This window comes from Mercenaria mercenaria, chromosome 9 (assembly GCF_021730395.1).
Source record: "Mercenaria mercenaria strain notata chromosome 9, MADL_Memer_1, whole genome shotgun sequence".
NCBI classification, from domain to species: domain Eukaryota; kingdom Metazoa; phylum Mollusca; class Bivalvia; order Venerida; family Veneridae; genus Mercenaria; species Mercenaria mercenaria.
Genome location: NC_069369.1, coordinates 46,273,756 through 46,297,594, shown reverse-complemented (window position 1 = coordinate 46,297,594; position 23,839 = coordinate 46,273,756). Strand labels below are relative to the sequence as shown.

Sequence of the window (23,839 nt, the reverse complement as noted above, 5' to 3'; positions counted from 1 at the left end):
TCCCAGCTATATCTATCTATAAATACTGCATGACACCCTTGCGAGTATTTTATGCACGTTAAACTTTATTTTTATGGTCAACTCACAGGGCCTCTGATTGGCTGAAAATGTATAGGGATATCTGCAGTATATAATAATATCGATGTGAAGTGGTCTCCCACTGGTTTAATATGTGTTGAACGTGTTTGAAAACTATCTAATTTCATTAATTAAAATTCTAATCCATGATTCCTGGCTAAAATTATTTGGAATGATGCATTTTAGGACGATAGTTATGCATGTGTACCGGTGGAGCATTTTCATGAAAAATAAAAAAAACATTACTGCCGAACTAGGGTAACCGAGTTCAAAGAGAAAAAGGTGCCCAAAAAGTGATGGTCAACATTTATATTTCTTGCAGTTTTATGATAGGCCTTGGATATTCTTTCATCCTGTGTAGGTGGTATCAAAAGTGTAAATGTTAGGAAAGGCCCACTACACAAAACATTACAATGTGGGCCTATGGGAAAATAGTTGATTCACTTTGACCTTATATATTCCGGTCTTTTTGGAGTTTCAATAATAGAATTCCGCATCAGCCGGTGCTAGGGGTATTAGGGGTGACCTCTCATGAACAGATCCAGTCTGCTATTATGTTGCTTGGTGTCCTTCTATGCTTCCAAAGGATTTTTTTCAAAGATTTTTTTATTTACCATCACTTTGAGAAACAATGAACATAAACTCTGTAGAACTTTTGAGCGACCCTAAGAAATGTAGAAACCAATTAAACCTTACCGCCAGCAATGTACTGGTACTCTTAAATTTACAACTGAGTTGACTGAGGCTGTTGCTGTAAAGTGCCACACCCAATCACATACCCTAATTGAAGTAGTCAGTAATCGAACCCGGGGCCTTCACCTTTAAAGGTGTCTATAACTAGGTACATGTAAGAAACTAAGTAGGTAGGTAGATGTAGGTATGTGTGGGTAGAGCACACATAAAGACTCAGTAAAGATGAAGACCAGAAATAGCACGAAACCTCTCTGCACGCCCCCAACTTTCCCTCCTTCAAAATAAAGTGCATGCATCCTCTGGATCAAGAGTCACACATTGTGGAAAACTATCTACACAAGTATAAAGGAGAGTCCATGTGCATTTACACGAGCTGCCTCATGAACGCATGCTCGATTATTCGAATGTTTTTTTCTATGTTAGAATAGGCATATTGTCAAAATTCATTTAAAAGCTATATGCGATGTGATGCTGTGATCTTGCTCAATTGCACCCATCATCTGCGTGACGTTTCAACTAAGAATCTACATTAGATCTGGAGATAATCATTTCCATGCAAAACTTTAAACTGCATTTTCCAAGTAAAACATTAGCTTACTCGAGATCTGTTAGCTTAGCTGTTCGAAGATAAGTAATACCAAGTGCGAAGTATGGCTGTAACGTTACTTGTGCAACTATATGCCAGTAAACAGAAAGAAGCTCTGCGTTAAACAACCATGAACAACTTCAGTCTTAAATATGTTGGCTACACTTGACAGGTACAATTGATGCATATTCTTAATGTGGTTGTATTAAGAATTAATAGCATGTGGCCTTGACTTCTTTTGGGGACATTTAGAGAAATTTCATCCATGGAACCCTGTTCTTCGCTATGCCTATGGAGTCCTTATATTTATAGAGCTGTGTCAGGTCATACATGGTAAATGATAGTAGTCCGACAACATACAATACAGATTTTTTTCTGCCTGTTCGCATTTACTTGTGATATACAAGCTGTATGTTTGACAGAATTTATATAGGTATATGGTAAATAGCTTTATTCGAGACGAAGGGTGGGATTTTATTTGGTGTCAATAGCATCAAGATCACGATCACTAGAATTTGAACATTTTCAATTCAATAACTTTAGTTTTGGTTAAACTGCTCTCACAAAACGTGGAGTGAAGCTAGTGTTTATCGAGACAAAGGTAGGGATGATATTTGAGGTCACTTGGAGCAAGCTCAATGTCACTGTTACTAAATACAGAAACATCTGTTTGTAAAACAATTATGCTCCCATGACGGTCTTTCACGTTTTCAGTCTCAAGACCACTATGACCTTGACTTTTGACTTACTGACTCCCTAAACAATAAATTTCACGTACTGACCAAAGGCAGACATCCTATGATGTTTGACCATAGTGAGACCAAGCATTCTCTAGATACTGATGGTCAACGGACTGATAAACCTACAATGAACAATACAGTATACTATCACCCTTGCAAAGGGTGTCAGAATAACTGTTCCTGCTCAGTAGTCAGAAATGAGTTACAATGGTGAAACTTGAAACTAAGGTGGAAATTGCAGTTAGGGCAACAAGCGTCAAGTTCACTGTTACTATAACCGCTCAATAGCTTTAGTTTGAGTACATCAATTGTCATCAAACTAACTTGGCTTGTATAGCTTTCGTCAAGACAAAGGTTAATTGGGATTGTATAAGTACTTATTCGGATCAAGGATTTGATCATTGTTACTAAAAATAGAAAATGGTTTCACCTTAATATCGTTTGTTTATGTAGATATGTTGTAAACACACTTGGTGTCTTAGATAGCTTTTACTGAGACAAAGTTTAAAGCTTGGGCACACTGTTGTAAACTCAGTTAGTCCTTGGGGCTGTGATATATATAGTGAATGTGTAGTTGCTAGCAATACATACATTTGTGCCGGTACCAAAATGTCAGATGTCAAATGTTGATAACCTGGTTGTGTGGAACTGCCACGTTTCTTGTTAAAGTGTGTAATATAGGGTGTTACTTAATAGTTTCTTAGAAAATAAAATCTGAGAATAAAACAATATTTCTATTTTTAGCTCCCCTGAGCACGAATTGCTCAAGGTGAGCTTTTGTGATCGCCCTCTGTCCGTCGTCGTCCGTCCGTCGTCCGTCGTCAACAATTTGACTGTTAACACTCTACAGGTCAAAATTTTGGCCCAATCTTAATAAAACTTTGTCAGAATGTTACCCTAAATAAAATCTTGGACGAGTTCGATATTGGGTCATCTGGGATCAAAAACTAGGTCACCAGGTCAATTCAAAGGAAAAGCCTGTTAACACTCTAGAGGTCACTATTTTAGTCCAATCTTAATTAAACTTGGTCAGAATGTTACTCTCAATAAAATCTTGGACGAGTTCGATATTGGGTCATCTGGGGTCAAAAACTAGGTCACCAGGTCAAATCAAAGGAAAAGCTTGTTAACATTCTAGAGGCCACATTTATGACTGTATCTTCATGAAACTTGGTCAGAATGTTACTCTTGATAATCTTTAGGTCAAGTTTGAATCTGGGTCATGTGGGTTCAAAAACTAGGTCACCAGGTCAAATCAAAGGAAAAGCTAGATAACACTAGAGGCCACATCCATGGCCATATCTTAATGAAACTTGGCTAGAATGTTAATCTTGATGATCGGTCAAGTTTAAATCTAGGTCGGGTGGGGTCAAAAACTCGGTCACCAAGTCAAAACAAATGTAAAGCTTGTTAACACTCTAGAGGCCACATTTATGATAATATCTCTACGAAACTTGGGCAGAATGTTATTTTTGATGATATTTATGTCAACTTCAAATCTAGGTCAAGTGGAATCAGAAACTAGGTCACCAGGTCAAATCAAAGGTAAAGCTTGATAACACTCTAGAGGCCACAATTATGACTGTATCGTAATGAAACTTGATTAGAATGTTAATCTTGATGATCTTTATGTCAAGTTTAAATCTGGGTAAGGTCGGGTCAAAAACTAGGTCACCAGGTCAAATCAAAGGAAAAGCTAGTAAACACTCTAAAAGCCAAATTTATCTTAATGAAACTTGGTCAGAATGTTAATCTCGATGATCTTTAGGTCAAGATCAAATCTGGGTCAGGTGGGATCAAAAATTAGGTCACCAGGTCAAATCAAAGGAAAAGCTTCTTAACACTCTTAGAGTCCACATTTAAGACTGCATCTTCATGTCACTTGGTTAGAATGTTAACCTTGATTCTCTTTAGGTCAAGTTCGACTCTTGGTCATGTGGGGTCAAAAACTAGGTCACCAGGTCAAATCAAAGGAAAAGCTAGTTAACACTCTAGAGGCCACATTTAAGACCATATCTTAATGAAACATGGTCGCAATGTTAATCTTGAAAATCTTTAGGTCAACTTTCAGTCTGGCTCAAGTGGGGTCAAAAACTAGGTCACCAGGTCAAATCTAAGATAAAGCTTGTTAACACTCTTTAGACATAATTTTAAGTTTGAAACTCAATGGAATTGATCAGAATGTTTGTCTTGATGACCTCTAGGTCAGGTTTGAATCTGGGTCATGTAGGTTCAAAAACTAGGTCACCAGGTCAAATCAATTGTTTGCAGAATTTACAAAAGTATCACTTAGTATCTTTCATTTTCATTGAAACACCCCTCAGTTTTGTTTATAGAATTATATTATTTTCAAGGTGGCAAGTCATTTTGAACAGGATTATACATACCAAGGGTTTTATGAATTTGACATGATATGTATGCAGTTTAAATGATTTAACTCATTACAGTTATGATTTAACTCATTACAGTTATATGTAATGCTCGTAATGTAACTATCAATTTATCTATGTAAACAAACTTACATGTTTTTTAAGGAATATTAAGCTTTTATCAGAGCTTAATACAGCAGCTTTATTATTTCACCAAAAGTTTAGTTTTCATTGCAAAAATGTGCATGGACCATGGTTAACTAAGAACATCCAAAACAAGAGGGCCAAGATGGCCCTAGGTTGCTCACCCGAGAAACAAACTATAACAGTGTAAACATGTTTGACCTAGGGATTTCATGGAAACAAATATTCTGGCCAATTTTCATTAGAATTGGACCAAAAATGACCTAATGACCTAGCTTTTGATGCCAGATGACCCATATTCAAATTTGACTTAGATTTCATCAAGGCAATCATTCTGACCAAATTTTATGAAAATCAATTGAAAAATACAGCTATCGCATACACAGGGTTTTTCTTTAAGTTGACCTTGTGACCTACTTTTTGACCACAGGTGACCCATAGATTTCATCAAGGCAATCATACTGACAAAATTTCATGAAGATCAATTGAAAAAATACAGCCTCTATCGCATACACAAGGTTTTTTTTTATTTGACCTAGTGACCTAGTTTTTGACCCAAGATGACCAATACTCCAATCTGCCCTAGATTTTATCAAAGCAATCATTCTGACCAAAACTCATGAAGATCAATTGAAAAATACAGCCTCTATTGCATACACAAGGTTTTTCTTTGATTTGACCTAGTGACCTAGTTTTTGACCCCAGAAGACCCATTTTCAAACTTGGCCTAGATTTTATCAAGGTTATCATTCTGACAAAATTTCATGAAGATCAGTTGAAAAATACAACCTCTATCGCATACACAAGGTCTTTCTTTGAGTTGACCTAGTGACCTAGTTTTTGACCCCAGATGACCCATTTTCAAACTTGGCCTAGATTTCATCAAGGTTATCATTCTGAGCAAATTTCATGAAGATCAGTTGAAAAATACAGCCTCTATCGCATACACAAGCTAAATGTTGACTGACGCCAGACGACAGACAGACGCCGGACGCCGGACATTGAACGATCAGAAAAACATGCTTTTTTTTGTAGGGATAACGCATGTTTTTTCATGTTATAACATCTGCAGAATCCCGAGGGATTGGTTGGTACCCAAGCCCATTAAGGCGAGGGTACCAACGATTCCCGAGGGATTCTGAAGATGTTATAACACGGAAAGAACATGCGCTAACGCTATTTTAGCATAAAAACCAGGTAAATGAATACATTGTCCCTCAACGTCATTAAATTTCCATGAAATGTGTGGTAAAGTCTACGTTGTTTTTTCACGTTGACGCCATTTCCTTTTGAATTATCCGTTTTGGGGCCGTTATACGTTACGCTTTGCCACGGAACACGCATAATAAAAAGGTGTTATAACAGCACACAAGCGCGAGAATCTCTCTGTTTACACACGTTTTCTCTCCTGCTAAAACACCCCCGAAAAGTGACAATAACAGCAGTTTTATGCTAGAATACTTTTTCAAGACTTAATTTTTGAAAAATTAATGTCTTAAAATGTTCGTTCCTACAGGTTTAATCAGCTATTTTAAAAATAGTGTTATAGTAGAAAATGCGCTGAGATTGAGTAAACAGTCACTGACAAGATGTTGTCTATTTAATGACTGGTACCTAATAACTTAAGCAGTTCTTATCCAACATTTACCAAACTTAGAATATTTGTGGGCATATTACCCGGCTGTACATATTCCAGAGTGACTGTGGAAAAACTGAGGACATTAAATGCAAAACTTCCATGGAAAGTAGCTACTGGTACTTTCCATGGAATAGTACGGAAAAGTCGCCTGTTATATAACATGTCCGGAGTGATTGTAAATATTTTCCATGGACATCTCTGGAAATTACTCTGGACATCTTTTAAAATGTTCATGGAATGTTCACGGACACTGCGGAAATGTAGCACTTGGAAAGAATTCTGGTCATTTAACTCTGAAAAATAACTCTTTCATTTTCTAAGGGATTTTAAAAACATCAGAAAACAATTAGCATTAGACTGGGAATACCATGTGATCAAGTTCAGCCAATTAGATCAACTGATCTTACAGAGGAATTTTCAAAATGTGTAACTGGAAGTCTGATGTGAACAAGTTGTGAAACTTTATTATGTGAGGTAATTTAGTTCAAAGTTAATATTGAGGAATCTATAAATTGCTCAAGTAAGTTTGTTACATAATTGACCAATGAAACATTGGTACATACATTTGTAATTATACTAATTAACACATGCATGTATCTTTGCATATCAGTCATTACATAGCATAAAACAATGAATGCTAAAGTAACAAATAAGGCTTCTTAAAGATTTTATAAATAACATGCATATTGAAAACAGATGACTTTAGGTACTTTCTTTGAATGATTTCATCATTATTTAAGTGTAACTAATCTTTGTTCACATGTATATGCTTAAAAAATATTCTTATCAGTCACTTTTAACTGGCAAAGATTCATTTTCCTTGTTCATATTTATCATATAGTGTTTGAACCTGCAAAAGTGATCACATGCAATAAAATCATATTGTTTGTACTGAACTGTTATTGCTCACTAATACATGTACTGCAAAAAAGTCTAATAAATCACATTTACTGCTATTGAATAATACTGTCAGCAGAACTTCCTGGACGACTGTGGAATAACTCCGGAAAATTGTTCACGGACATCCGTGGAATCACTCCGGAAAATTGTCCATGGAAAGTACTCTGGAAATCCCTGGGCATTTTTCCACAGTATTCCATATCCAGCTCCGGAAAGTTTGTCCAAATACTCCGGAGTTCCATGGAAAATCACAGACATTCGATGGAAACCTCTGGAATATGCACAGCCGGGTATCTTGGCCGAGTTCCATAACCAGCTAGATAGTCTTTGCCAGTCTGGAGTTATGGCCCTTACATTAGTCGAAATTAAGAAATTTGACAACTAGTCTGCTCAGTATATACAGTACAGTGTTTTGAAAGATGGATTAATATTGTGACAGTTTGGCACTTCTGTTAAACCCTTATCCTGCTAAATTTAGTGTACTTGTACATCTCTCAATTTGGACAGTACCATTAATGTTAAAAGGGATGCTAACCAAAACGATACTGACTGAATGGCGAACAGTACAGATCATGATCAGAGACAGACTGCACGGATGTGCAGGCTGATCATGATCTACACTGGTCGCAAAGGCAGACTCAATCATGTCCAGCATGATAAGGGTTAAACTGACTCTTTCCACAAAAGTTGCCAACAGAATATTTTTCAAAAAGTTTTGGGTGGAATTTAAGTAGATATTTTTTTTCTGAAAATTCAATTGGTTTCTCAGGTTTTCAGTCATTTTCAGTGGTGTTTTCAAGGATTAGCATCAAACGTAAGGATTTCTCAAGGTCTGTGCAAAGCATGCTGTACATACTCAAAGGGTAGTGGATTTCACATTTCTCTCTGTGGAGACTACAACATGGGATTGGCTCTATATTAGTTTAAACATATTTTATTTCATTCAGTCAAATAACATAGTCATTGTGCAAAATACATTTATGAAATGCTGGATCAGAAAACAAGCAAGTAAATGCTTATATTAATTCCTTTCCATGGTGGAGTTGGCCTAATTACCATTGCACTTACACGACCGTAAAGTAAATGTAAATTAGTGAGAGAAGTAATTAGTTGAAACTTTGCAAAAATTTAGATAATAGGCTCTATATTAACATCAAGTTATGCCACATTTTGTATACAGAATGCCAACCAGGACGCCATTTAACACCATTTGATAGAAAAAAACATTTTTCTTTTCTCATTTTTGTATGATTATTGTTTTCCTGTGAATACTTCGTACGTTCTGCAAACACTCTACAATGTACACACTCACATTTATAACTCAATAAACAACACAGAATTACTGAAAACTTACATCTATTTATTAAAAATAAATCACTCGCATATATAGCATATATAAAATTTGTGTACAAGTAAAACTGAGATTAAATGTTGACTTGAAAACTACTAACTACAGTAACATGTTTATGTATTTCTACGAGACTAGACAACTTTTAAGAAACATTGTCCCCAATAAGGGAGTTACAACGGTCATTATTTTCAAATATTTTGTCTGGACAAGAAGTAGGACATTAAAGCCTCTGATGTTTACTCTGGGGCAAGGGTCATGGCTTTTGCTTCCTCATGTTATGATGAACACCTGTGTCATCTATTTTCAAAATTCTTTCAAATATACTGAGTAATGTAATAGTATCTCTTAGCTTGAGCCTGGGCCCTGGTTATTATATTTTCTGGTAGAGTCCATTCAATTCTTTGTATAACAGTTTCACTTGTTGGTTGTAGGGGACACGAGTGGTGATGCACATTTCATTACCTCTCACGAACTGATGATCAATCTTTTGTTTGTTTGTATTTTTTGACTTGCAGATTTTATTGAAGCACTATTTATGTGAACACATGTAAAGTGGTTTCAAAATCCCTTGAGGAAAGCCCTCTTAATAAACCTCCCTGCATACGAAGTGATACTAGTCCAATTCAAACCAAAAGACTGAGACAAATTACTGATATAGTATTACGTGCTTTTCGAATGGATTCATACAGTTTGTAGTTTTCAATAATTTTCATACATTAGGGTGTAATTTATCATCCTCACAAAGCCATTTCTCTATCATATATTATCATAATCTCTCACAAATCCCTGTATTTAACAAAAATAAAAGATGGATACTCAGAGCAACTTCAAAATAAAAAACTTTTAATTTACTCTACTAATTAAGGATATTGTTTAGAACTGATTTACATCACATCAACTTGCCTTTCATAATTTCACTTACAAAGTTAATTTGCTATGAACTGTAGAATTTCCTTCTAAGAAAGGTATGTAACTAGAAAATGCTTTTGTAAAAAAGCGCATGTCTCCCCAAATGCAAAGTCCTATAGGCAAGAAGTTAATAGGGGTCAGGAGCGAAAGTCAAAGAGACACTGATGGTTGGCTGCAATAGGGATCATCTACTTGGCATGTCCAGTCATCCCGCTAAATTTCAACACTCTTGGCCTAGTGGTTCTCAAGTCACTGTTCAGGCTCCTGTGACCTTGACCTTTGATCAAGTGACCTCAAAATAAGTAGGGGTCATCTACTTTGCATGTCCAATCATCCTATTAAGTTTCAACATTGTAGGTCAAGTGGTTCTCAAGTTATTTCCAAAAAATGATTTTACATGAACAGGCCCCTGTGACCTTGACCTTTAAAAGACTGACCCCAAAATCAATAGGGGTCATCTACTCTGCATGTTCAATCATCCTATGAAGTTTCAACATTCTGGGTCAAGTGATTCTCAAGTTATTGATCGGAACTGGTTATCAATGTTCAGGCCTCTGTGACCTTGACCTTTAACAGAGTGACCCCAAAATCAGTACGGGTCATTTACTCTGCATGAACAATCATCCTATGAAGTTTCAACATTCTGGGTCGAGAGGTTCTCAAGTTATTGATTGGAAATGGTTTTCCATGTTCAGGCCCCTGTGGCCTTGAACTTTAACAGAGTGACCCTAAAATCGTTAAGGGTCATCTACTCTGCATGACCAATCATCCTATGAAGTTTCATCATTCTGGGTCAAGTGGTTCTCAAGTTACTGACCGGAAATGGTTTTCAATGTTCAGGCCCCTGTGACCTTGACCTTTCACAGAGTGACCCTTAAATCGTTAGGGGTCATCTACTCTGCATGAGCAATCATCCTATTAAGTTTCAACATTCTGGGTCAAGTGGTTCTCAAGTTACTGACCGGAAATGGTTTTCAATGTTCAGGCCCCTGTGACCTTGACCTTTAATGGAGTGAAATCAAAATCGATAGGGGTCATCTACTTTGCATGTACAATGATCCTATGAAGTTTCAACATTCTGGGTCAAGTGGTTCTCTAGTTATTTGTCGGAAATGGTTTTCCATGTTCAGGCCCCTGTGACCTTGACCTTTGATGGAGTGACCCCAAAATCAATAGGGGTCATCTACTCTTCATGACCAATCATCCTATGAAGTTTCAACATTCTGGGTCAAGTGGTTCTCTAGTTATTGATTGGAAATGGTTTTCAATGTTCAGGCCCCTGTGACCTTGACCTTTGATGGAGTGACCCCAAAATCAATAGGGGTCATCTACTCTGCATGACCAATCATCCTATGAAGTTTCAACATTCTGGGTCAAGCGGTTCTCTAGTTATTGATCGGAAATGGTTTTCAATGTTCAGGCCCCTGTGACCTTGACCTTTGACGGAGTGATTCCGAAATCAATAGGGGTCATCTACTCTTCATGGCCAATCATCCTATGAAGTTTCAACATTCTGGGTCAAGCGGTTCTCTAGTTATTGATCGGAAATGGTTTTCAATGTTCAGGCCCCTGTGGCCTTGACCTTTGACGGAGTGACCCCAAAAACAATAGGGGTCGTCTACTACAGCAGCCCTATGAAGTTTGAAGGTTCTAGGTCAAATGGTTCTCCAGTTATTGCTCGGAAATGAAGTGTGACGTACGGACGGACGGACAGGGCAAAAACAATATGTCTCCTGGGGGAGACATAATTATGAAAATGAAAGCAATCAAATATCTAAAACATGCTTTCCTGTTTGCAGGTGACATTTTCTTAAACTCTGAAAAATGAAATTTAATCAGAACAAAAGAAGACATGTATGCACACATGTAAATAAAAGTGAAATAATCAACACACACATATATATATACTTTAATAAAATGCAGATCTTTTTTTGAACAGAAAAGAATAGAGTTAAAAAAGAAAAGTTCATTCTGAATACAAAGGTCAAACATAAATACAAAAAAGTTTTAACATATGAAAAATGAGACAATTAGTTAGTATATACATTATTGTAATAATAAATTAGCACATCTTAAACAATTAAAGGCACTAACAAGTCAACTTTCAGGACAGCTCTCTTAATTAAAGGTGACATGGTTTATTCTACAATCTGATACTTAATAACTTATGGATTTTTACAAACTCAAATTTTGCAACCTCTCACAGTGTTATTGTTTAGAAACTCTATTCTTAGAATTCTAATTAGTGAACTTTAGCACAAATAAAATACACTCTAGTATTAATCAATCTACGACATGGGCAATGCAAAATGTATGTTAAAGTCAATGAAGATTCTTGTAGATGACATGCAATGTGGACAACATTCACTGTTTTATCTGCCAAATCCCCAACATAACAGGTTTTTTTTAATGAATTATTCTTTATTTTGTAGTACAAGTTTTTACACCAATGAAAATTTTGATTTTTTTTTTTTTTACAAAATGGTATAAAATTTTCAGATGTGTATATTTTTTAAGGCAGCTAAAAATTTTGGAAAGTGTCATACTAATAAATTCACAATTGCTAGGAGTCAAATTCAACACTTTTTTCAAAATGTTATGGCCCAAAATGGCTTAAATTACTCAAAATGGCTTTTGTCGATAATGAGATTTTTGAAAACTTCTAAAGTTCGAGATACCACCATTGGACTCTTTTACATTGATGTTTAATATCATTATCAATGGTATATTGTCTTATATAGAGTAAAAGAAAAAAACAACTCTGGATCAAACAATCAAATTGTTTCACTAGAGGTGAAGTGGTACTGAAACACTCAATTATTTCTTTTGGCTTTAACTTATTCTAGTCCAATAATTTGGCATCTAAAATCACAAAGCATTATGGCATTATCTACATGGAGGAACTCAGCATAAATATGTTTCATGTCTGCACTCAAAATTTACATAAAGTTATGAATGAAACAAATTCTAAAATATCTGAGAAGCAATACATCATATTGTAGCATAATTCTTATTAATACTGGCATATAACACTGTCTTCGTATTTGGCATACAATAATGACCTACATTCTGTAATATCACATTTCTAAATCTGTGGTCCCAAAAGTCTGTGATTTATTCAATCGTAAATGCTATGTGTCTCCAGTCATGATGGCCAAGAATTCATTTTCATTGACTGAAATGAGAAAATACAGAAGTTTTTTTTTCTTATCATAATCAAGACCAAGTTTATACTGTCTACAAATACAAAGATTTAATCATTTTATTGCATACAGCTCTACAATCTAGCCAAGCTCAGAGATACTTTACACAGTCATACATTAAGCCAAGCTCAGGAAATCTTTACAAAATTTTATAACCCAGACATGCTCAGGAAAGTTTTACACAGCCATAAACTTCAGCCAATCACCCAGATATTTTATACAGATTGTATACATCTCTTTAATCCAGCCAATCTCAGGGATATTTTACACAGCCAAACACTTTAGCCAAGCTCAGGAAGACTTTAGGATCTAAAAAAAAATCTTACATAGCCCTACAACCCAGACAATCTCAGGGAGACTTTATACAGATGTTCACTTTAGCTAAACTCAGAGGGATGGTATACAGACCTTATACTGCCCTAGAATCCAGTCATGCATAGGAATACTTTATATACCTCTGCAATCCATCCAAGCTCAGAGAAATGTTATACAGTATGTATACAGCCATTAAATCAAGTCAAGCTCAGGAAGGTTTTGTATAGTCATATAACCCAGACAAACTCATGAAAACATGAGCCAAACTCGGGAAGACTTTATATAGCCATACATCCCAGACAAGTCAAGGGTGCTTTTATATAACCATAAACTTTAGTCAAGCTCATGAAAACTTTATACATATACAGCTAAACAAACCAGACATTTAGGCCAGGGTTATTTTATACAGGTTTCATAATGCCAAGCCAATGCCAGCCAAGCACAAGGAGATTTTATAATGGCAAACAATTTTAAACCTAGTTCAGAAAGGTTTTATACAAATTATATACAGCCTCAAAAAATTTAGCAAAGCTCAGAAATACTTTGCATAGTTCTAAAACCAAACAAAACTCAAAGTTACTTAAAACAGCCCAGCACTTTAGCTAATCTGATTTATTTGACTGATGTAAGACTTACTTTCTCCGTCTCCATCCCTATCAAATTCATCTATCATAGCTCTAAGCTCCTCATCTGTCATGTTCTCTCCAAGTTCCCTGCAAGTCATGAAAATATGTACACTATACATTTAATGTATCCTTATATGTATTCAGGACTTCTGTAAAATCATCAATTTTTGTAGGGAAATAATTTTCATAGATTTTGTCATTGAGAATATCCACAAACTTAGAACCCATCAAGCAAAATTCTCATTTTATCTTCAAAACTTGAAACACACATATTCATATCCTAATGAAACAGACATTTTAAACAAAACCATGAAATTTCTTGCAGACTAAATTAAATGCTTTTTTTGAAATAGCCACACTTGGGTAACTTGTGGTTATATTCCATGGTATATAAAGGCTCTACATGGTTTTATTTTGTCATTTACAGACAGTTTAGGGTGTAATATACAGTTGAAAGTTGTTATTTCGAATTTCAAGGGATAAACATTTACCAAGGCAACTGAAATTCAACTTAAAATGATATTTTGTGTACAAGTTTTTGACATGAGACCTGAAAATATCTTCGAGATAACCGGAATTTTGATATAAATGAACTGGCGATATTGAGTTTCAACTGTATTAACCCGCTGTGGAAGCATTTTGGTATAATTACATAATTTTTTTAATTTCATTAATTTGTAATTAATTTGTGCAGATTTTGGTCAAAGTCACACATACTTCTTTTTAAGGACAGTTATGGCTCTTGGCCAAATGAAAATGACTTATTGAACCAAGCTTAAAACCTACAGCACTATTCAAGTGAAGTGAACAAAAGCTAAGTAGACAGATTCACAAATTTAAGTATAAAATGGACTGCAATTAAAACAAAAAGCTGGAAAGCGTTATGACCCTTGCTGTACATACTTAACTAGTGATGATGATGAAGCGTACAATGTTTATCCACTATAAACTCTTACAGAGGCCAAAATGGGCCTTAGCCACTCACAAGAGGAGGACCTTGACATTTTGTTCTTGCATAACTTTTGGTGAACATCCTTTAAGCAATCCATTTATTTAAACATTTTTCTCTTTTTACTGTGATGGCCCAGAAATGCATAACCATTTAAACTTGTGATGGTCCAACCAACAATCATGCAGATCATGATAAGTAGTTAATAAAAACATCTTTTCTATTTTTAGCTCTTGTGGTCCCTAAAAAGGGCCAAGCAGAACAATTCGAACAAAACTGAGTGAGGTTCGTGCATGCATGTTACAGGCCAAGTTTAGTGATGATACATCAAGCAGTTCATAAGAAGAAACTGTTAAAGATCTTTTTATTTTTCGCTTTAATAGCCAAACTGTAACCATTTGAACAAACTTGACAGAGATCCATACAAGGACGCTACAAACCAAGTTTAGTGAAGATCCATCAGGTGGTTAATCAGAAGAGGTTGTTTAAATCTTTTTATCTTTAGTTCTGTAGGCCTCTAAAAGGGTCAAGTGAAATCATTTTAACAAACTCGAGAAATACAAAGATGCTACACATCAAGCTTAGTAAAAGTCAATCAAGCAGTTCACTAAAAAAAAAAGATTTTCATATTCTTAGCTCTGGCAGTCCCGTAAAGGGATAAACAAACCATACATACAATTTGAGAAAGGTCTAAACAAATATGCTACCAAACAAGTTTGGTGAAGATCCATAAAATGGTTTATAAGATGAGGTCATTTGAAGTGTTTCCCCCTATTTTCAGCTTTGGTTGCTGGTTGCCCCTAAATGAACCAAAGCTGAACCATCTGAACAAACTTGGGAGAGGAACCTACAAGGATGTTAAAGACCAAATCTGATGAAGATCAATCAAGTGGTTCATGCAAAGTTGTTTAAAGGTTTTTTCTGTCTTTAGCTCTGGTGGCACCAAAAGGGTGCCAAGCAAAACCATTTGAATTTACTTGATTGAAGTCCATGCCAGGATGCTAAAAACCAAATTTAGTTTAATTCTGACCAGTATTTCAGACGAGAAGCTGTTTAAGTAAAAATGTTGATGCATGACCAAGATTGTAAATGGGAAGGGTCTTTTTCCATATACAGACTTTTGGTGGCTTTTGGATAGAATTTCAGGCTCCTGTGCTTTAACAAACAAGAGCTGTCTGTTGCCAGCGTGCTCGACTATTCAAAGAATTGGTGTAAGTATGGGTTCCTAGATAATTTTTTAATGTTTTAGCTAAAAGATGTGAGTAGAAGAGTTATGTACTCTTGCCTACATATAGAGACCATGATGGAAAGCAAGTATTCAAAGTTTCAAAGCCATATATCAAACAGTCGAGACAAAATACGGAATGGTACGCAAAAGTTAACTAATTCCTATGTATATAACCGGGCTCTATTTTCTTCGGGGAAATTACCTATTATTAAACAAGTGGAAGAGTTCTACTATTCTTTTATTCCATTCTAAATAATATATCACTTTCCAATTATTCCAATTTATATCAATTCTTAGTACACAGTATTATTCTCTAAAGTTTCCAAAGTATTTCTTGCCTAAAATCTTAAAATATCAATTTTGACTAATTTTGACTGTCTGGTGCCTAAACGAAACTTTCTTTCTAACTGACTTCTTCTTTCAACTTTCCCTCCAAACTCTGCAACATTTTCATTCACACCCACTTCATACTTCAACCAATCATATCACACATGCATACATTAAAACCTGACCAGTACTTGTCTACTCTAGTGGCTTATTTCTTTCTGATACCAATCAACACTTACTAATTAAATTATTGCTATATCAAATTCTGTCTGGAATATCTTTTGAAGTAGTAGACCAAATCAACTACACTTATGTTTAGCTACAATTATTTCTAGATAAGTAATAAACTGTAGAAAGGTAAGGGCACTCTGATAAAATATTGACTTAACAAATAATCTAGGCCTTCGAGTGGTTTATCGTCTGATTTACCACAGTTCAGAGTTCAGATGCGTAGGAATTGAACCACGAGGGCATTAGCCCGAGTGGTTAAATACTTAAGCATCTGAATGATGAACCGTGGTAAATTAGACAATAAATCACAAGAAGGCCTAGATTATTTTCATTCTGATATGCTCATTGATATATTTTAATAAATATTATGCTGGACTTCATTTACGCGAGGAGTAATGTATCAGACGTCATGCGGCAATTTGACGTCATAATTGACGTCATAATACTCTCGCGCGTCAACCGTTGTTTATAGCAGAATATACAGAGCTTGATTTCCTTCTTTGTTTAACTGGAAATCAAACAGAGTCATGTTAGAATTAATGTTATTTTAATGATTTTCATGATAAAATATACCTAAAATCTATAACTGGTCACACTATGACAGTGCTCCAGCTAGGATTAAAAAAGGGCAGGGTACTGGCACTGAAAAGGGCACTTTTGGGGTGGTGGTCGGTCCGGGACCGTGCTCCCCCGGGAAAAAAATATAACTTGTCCATGCATACAGTGCATTTTAACCTACTTTAGGCATGGAATTTGGCATAATTTAGGCATGTTTTTTGGCACACTTTAGGTATGGTCTTTTAATATGCTATGTCTGTCATCTCTAATGCACCTATTTATTAACTAAAAATTCTGCTGTTTGTATTTTACTTGGCATTGATTTTCAACTTGTAACATTTCTTTGTAATTGCATACTGAATAACAATATCTATGTGTTTAGGCCTATTTTACTTGCTACAATTTCAGTACACATCTTCTCCATGTAGGCTACTTGATATTTATAAATTTATACCTGCAACATATTATATACAGAAAATAAAGTTTAAACTTCCACTTAAATAAATGAAATCAGGCAAAGTTTTTAACTTACAACAGTCTAAAAGCAAGTTTAGCACTTGTAATAGACATATTCCGGGTATCCAAAATTTTATATCCGGATATGGTTACACTTTTTTCTAAAAGTCGTCGAATGTCCAGTTTAAACAATATTTTTGAAAAAATATTATGATTCAAAGACAGTTTAACAGCATTTCACAGTATCTGACATTAAAGTGTACCCTGTCATTACATCTTAGTAAACTAATTTCAAAGAAATCTTCATGAAAAAACGGCAATTTCACAAAGCAGACGACAACTTACTTTCGATTTCAAAAACTTGTAAAACGATAAAATCAAAATATTTTCCTATTTAAATTTGATTGTGATCGATTTTTATTAATTACATATAAATGTCTGTTGTCTGGACTTAAGTTTCAGTTGTGTATAAAGGGGTATTTACGACTATATTACCGAAAACGAAAGTACACTTTGACAGGTGGCGCGAAATGATAATGATTTCAGACTGGTTTGCAAACTGTTTTAACACTAAGGTTCAATGATTTTAATGCTAGTGGAGCAGTCTAAAATATCATGGTCTGCCTCGGGCACGATTACAGCAGGTAATATTGTTTAACTGTTTGCTAATTATGTCAATGCCCCCCGGCGTGTATCACTCGATAAAAAGGGGGCAATAAAGCAGTGTATTATAATCACAGAGGCAAAAAAGGGAAGTTTGGCTAAAAAAAAGAAATGAATGGTTGTAAAACGGGCAGGGTGCCTGGCGGGGCAACAGGGCGGAACGAATTTCGGAACGGGCGATGCGCCCTGCTGTAAATAGCTAGCTGGAGCACTGTATGTCAAAAAAAGGCCATAACTGAGCCAAAATCCTATTCATATAGTCTTGCCTACATATGGAGACTATGATGATAAACAAGTGTTCAAAGGCATATGTCAAACAGTTTAGACAAAATATGGACTGGTACGAAAACTTAACTGATTTCCAAAAAGGACCAAAATTTAGCCAAATATCTTTGCTATTGTTACATACCCTTGACTACAGATGGAGATTATAACAATGAACAACTGTGTTCAAAGTTTCAAAGCCACATGCCAAATAGTTTTGACAAAACATTGACTTTCACGAAAACTGAACCAATTTCCAAGCCCCAAAAATGCCATAATTTAGCCAAAATATTTGACAAGAGTTATATACTCTTGCCTACTGATAGAGACTGTTAAAATAAATAAGTGTTCAAAATTTCAAAGCCACGTGTCAAATAGTTATGACAAAACATAAGACTTGTTCAAAAACTGAACCAATTTCCAAGTCAAAAAGGGGCATAGTTTGGCCAAAATGCATGTCAGAGTTATGGAACTTGATGCTATATCCTGGATTTATAACCCGTAGTCACAAGTTTCAATTCAACATCTATATTAGTTTTGGAGATAGTAACTTGCAGCAAAACTTTAACCAAGTCCAAAAGGGGGCATAATTTGCCCAAAATACATGTCAGAATTATGGGACTTAACCCAGTGAGATTGGAAATTGACCTAAAAAAGAAAAGAAAAAGAAAGTTTCAAAGCTATAGGCCTTTAAATGATAGTATATATACTTGCATGCAAAGGTGTGACGCTGATGCCGACACCGGTGCCAGGGTGAGTAGAATAGCTAGACTATTCTTTGAAAAGTCGAGATAATTATCCAGGAAATTATTATGTAGTTTTAACAAAAGAAAAGTTGATTCTTGGTACTTACTCATTTAATGAGATTTCAGAGAAAAACAAAACTAAACAAAAATTTAAGCAACATTGATGATATTCTGAAGACAATACCTCATTAATTTTTTTTTTAAGATTAGGCAAGCTAAAATGTAAACAACTGTTATCAGAAGAGATTCAAACTTACCTTGCTACTCGTCTAAGATTTCGTAGATTTATTTTCCCTGAACTGTCATCATCAAATAATTTAAATGCTTTCAAAATTTCTTCCTGGGGGTCTCTTTCCAGCATCATGTCTGTCACTGTATAATTAAAACAAAATTAAGCTGAAGTATAGCTAAAACCATTCTATTTTCATAAAAAGTTCAAATATAAAATCAAGACATTCGTGTCAATCAATTAAGCCAAATCAATTATATGTATACTTAAGGACTTTAAGAACATCCCATCTCTGCAAGTGGAAAATTTGATCCATACTTAGGTTTAAAGTAATACACACTACATGTATTCCAGTTTTTTTTTCAGAATATGTATTCTGTGGTTATCTTTTAAATGCATACAGTGTATACTATTTTAATCCTAATATACATAATACCGTTAATACACATAACTTGCTAATCTTATGTTAACATAAACCATATGTTGTAATTGTTCATATTTTCAAATATGAAATTTGGGTCTGGTACATGTATACCTTTAAAACCAATTTCCTCTGACTGTAAATTTTAACAAAAAATACCACTTTTAACAAACTGCCGATTTTGATGTTTCAAGATGCATTTTTTCCAACTGTAAAGGTAACAGATTTAATCCCAAGTCAGTGGAAAATAGCAATGAAATTACTGGTAACTAACATGTTAAACCATTAGTAGAATAACAGTCAATTTGAATTTAAATCTACAAAAAGAGGCAAACTCAAACAAGGACACAAGTGTACAAGTAATAATTCATAGTCCACTGGGACTTCATTCACATTGTTTATTCCTTCAACAAAGTACTTCTAGTTCAAGATACAGTAAATAGCAATGCATTATACACATATTTACTTTCAATAGTATATCTGTACTGTATGGCATATGTCATTTGTTTTTGTCATCATTTTGTAGCTCTTAGGTGACATCTCATTGGCAATGCCTTGGCAATACCAGTAAGCAAGTTTATGTCATGGATCTACTACAACCCTACCACAACAGATAAAGGTAAATTCATCAAGATGTGGAAAATAAAATAACTTACTGACTTCATTGAAGTCTTCAAAAGTTATCTTCCCTGTTCCTTCCCTATCATAATCTCGAAGAACTTTGAGTACATCTGTCTTCTTTACATCGAAACCAAGTGCTCTCATTGCTACCTGAATATACAACAATTAATATATGTACAATAAGAACTTTGACTGACTTATTCACTTTATTACCCTTTTCAATCAATAATCTCATATGGTACAGGAAGTGCTGTCATCTTGTGTGCATAAGCAAAAATGATGTCATAAAGTTCCTAAGGCATACTAAATGAACGAGTTCCAATAAAAAGTATCACCTGTGACATTATGGCTTGGTTTGTGTTTTAGTAAAATGCTTTCTAGAACATGTAGGTTAATATAATAACAAGAGTGCCAGATTGTCACAATATACGCCCGTCACAGCAAATTTCTTTACTCTAGCACCTGTATTTGCAAATGGAATTTTAATTTTGTGGTTGTTTAGTAATCATTGTAAGTCATTTGTTTTTCTAAGTCCACAAAAAAACTCCTTACCAGGTAGAGATACATTAAAATACACCTAAAATTTGAAAGTAACATCTATGTTGTACCACAGAAAAGTGGTCTTGTTTTTTCCCTACGGTCAATTATAAAAAAGTTACAATATAAGTTATTTATAGTAACAACTAAGGGAAGATAATCTTAAAAAAAAAAAAAAAATTGTAAGTCCACACAAAAATCTTTACCAGGTAGAGATTGGTCAAAATACACCTCATAATTGGATGTAGCATGCATGTTGTACTACAGAAAAGTGGTCTCGATTTTTCCCTACGACTAGTAATGAAAAAGTTACAATATAAGCTATTTATAGTAACAACAAAGGGAAGTAATTCTAAAAAAGGGAACTGCGCAAGACACTTCGTCTCATGATGGTGTATAATTGTGCCAAGTTACATCAAAATCCCTCCATGCATGAAGAAGAAATGCTTTGGACAAAGTCATTCTTGTATCTGACCTTTGGCCTCTAAGTGTGACCTTGACCTTTGACCTAGGGACCTGGTTCTTGCGCATGACACTCCGCCTCGGGGTGGTGAACATTTGTGCCAAGTTATATCAAAATCCCTCTATGCATGAAGAAGAAATGCTCCGGACAAGGTTTTCATTCTTGTATCCGTTGACCTCTAAGTGTGACCTTGACCTTAGACCTAGGGACCTGGTTCTTGCGCATGACACTCCGCCTCGTGGTGGTGAACATTTTTGCCAAGTTATATCAAAATCCCTCCATGCATGAAGAAGATATGCTACGGACAAAGTTTTCTTTCTTGTATCCTTTGACCTCTAAGTGTGACCTTGACCTTAGACCTAGGGACCTGGTTCTTGCGCATGACACTCCGTCTCATGATGATGAACAATTGTGCCAACTTTCATCAAAATCCCTCCATGCATGAAGAAGATATGCTCCGGACAAAGTCATTCTTGAATTTGACCTTTGACCTCTAAGTGTGACCTTGACCTTAGACCTAGGGACCTGGTTTTTGCGCATGACACTCCGTCTCATGATGGTGAACAACTGTGCCAAGTTTCATCAAAATCCCTTCATGCATGTAGAAGATATGCTCCGGACAAAGTCTGTGGACGCCGCCCGCCCGCCCGCCAGGGGCGTTCCCATAATACGTCCCGTTTTTCAAACGGGCGTATAAAAAGGGTCATTACAACAGATGCTTGATGTGGAATGTTATATCGACTCTCGTAGATGTTACCAGACATGATCACACTTGACGCTTGCATGCCTCAGGTGATCCAGGTCTGGCGAAATCCATCCAAGCCATAAACATCCAAGATTATTGTTGTAATAACCCTATAACGTATGTATATTTCTACAATTATCAAAAAGCATGTATAAAGTGAAGTATAAACTAAACAAACCTTGAGTTCATGATAGTCAATAGCTCTATCTTTATCTGTATCAAAGAGATCAAAAGCCTCCCGGATTTCTTGCTTTTGTTCCTCAGCTAGTTCTCGTTTCTTCTTCTTTTTACTCTTGTCCAGAGCAAACTCGGCTCTAAAAATCAAGCAGAAAAAATATACCTGTTCATACTGTTGTGTTTAGTAATATTACCAATCTTTGATATCAAGAAGAGGTGTAGTGAGGTGGTGTTACTTCCTGGACAGGGAGGGATTAGTACTAAGAAAAATACAGAGACCAGTATTTTTTACTGTATTTTCTTGTGTGTATTTATAAATGATGGGGTGGGTGTAGAAGGGATTGTGTGAGACACAAAGTAATGATATATAAAAGAACTTGACAAAAAACAACACTTCTATGTGGAGGCTGTAGGGTAGAAGGGACATGCACCCATACTGTATCCTAGATACGTTACTTCCAGCTGTGGGCTAGGTGTCAGGTTATTGGGCAGCTAGACACTTCCTATCAGTTATTAACTGTAAAGGTAAAGGTAATCCGACTCTGGAACTCCCTACCAACTCATGTTAAATCTAGCCCCAGTCTCAGTATCTTTAGAGAGAGGCTGGCGGTGGTCAGTATGTAATTCTATTGCCTCTGTCCCATTTTAACTGTAGCATATTGTCTATTTTTTAGCTTTTATTCTTTAAACATTGTAACATATCATTTCTTTAACAACTGTTTCTCTGACAGCGCCGCCTAGTGATAGTCGGAAATCGACGGTTGGGTGAAAGATGTAGATGTAAGCTTTATTTAACGTCGCATATATAATCAACATATAACATGAGCTACAATGCTCTTGTGCGACAAACTAGGTATCCAGTAACAGATACTTATATTGCTTATTTTACCTCCTGGTACAATCCTTTTAGATGCTGAGTGCCAAGCATGGCAGCTACCTGTACCACTTTTCGCGTCTTTGGTATGATATCTCAATATTTCCTAGGATCGCGTCAAACTTGTTGGACTATGTTATTACTTACAAAAGTAGTGTATTGGGTTAATATGCTTTTGTTTATACTAAATCTTAAACAAGCTGTCATAGTCGGTGCTTTGGTTTGTTTTCTGGAGTAACGTTTTATCAAGGGGGCACATCAAGTGAAATTTTTATGGAGATATCCGAAAATGCAAGGTATCGAAAACTACTCTACTTATCACATCACCTTTCGCAAATGATGACCTGTTCAACTGAGAAAAGATTTTTTAATGAATCGGGAAGTTCACAAGTTTACCTAAGCGAAAGGCTCATTGTTTACTGCTTCTATACGTCGATGAAAGCAATTACTTTCATTTAACTCAATCTCCAGGCGCCGAACAAGAATAAACAAATTTTTGACTGGTTTTCTCTTGAAATTGTAGAACTAGTACCTAAAGAGCGAAAAGGAGTCACTTCGTATTGTATTTGGTACTCGAAATAATCTGGGAAGAAGATATCATTGCTCCAAAAATTATTATCGATCGAGGGTGTGTGTGCGCTTGATGTTAGATGCTAATCGTGCGATCTATACAGTAGTCTAAGGGAGCACGTTTGAATGAATCGTTTTTGGTACCAGTTACAACTGAATAATTCCCAAATACGCAAAGCTTGGGACCATATCTAAATCAAATCAAATGAAAACTTATTTATTGTCGG

At 35.5% G+C, this 23,839-nt stretch overlaps 1 protein-coding gene across 1 annotated transcript; it reads right to left on the bottom strand.

Annotated features, from left to right (window-relative positions):
• Positions 1–8,492: 8,492 nt before the first annotated feature.
• On the bottom strand, positions 8,493–23,573 carry LOC123547028 (centrin-3). The gene is made up of 6 exons (XM_045333771.2): positions 23,439–23,573; positions 22,170–22,305; positions 20,282–20,396; positions 19,233–19,347; positions 13,564–13,640; positions 8,493–12,584 (listed from the first exon to the last, which is right to left on the bottom strand). Exons 1-6 carry the CDS (start codon positions 23,453–23,455, stop codon positions 12,541–12,543), a joined length of 504 nt encoding a protein of 167 aa, XP_045189706.1. The 5' UTR covers positions 23,456–23,573; the 3' UTR covers positions 8,493–12,540.
• Between the last annotated feature and the right edge of the window lie 266 nt (positions 23,574–23,839).

Bases quoted from the DNA above. Each gene is read 5' to 3' on its own strand.
- LOC123547028 (XM_045333771.2), bottom strand. The intron at 20,397-22,169 runs GTTTGTTTAGTT...TTGTATATTCAG, and splicing joins TTGACTATCATGAACTCAAG to GTAGCAATGAGAGCACTTGG. The intron at 12,585-13,563 runs GTAAGTCTTACA...TTCTCATTTCAG, and splicing joins TAGGGATGGAGACGGAGAAA to TCAATGAAAATGAATTCTTG.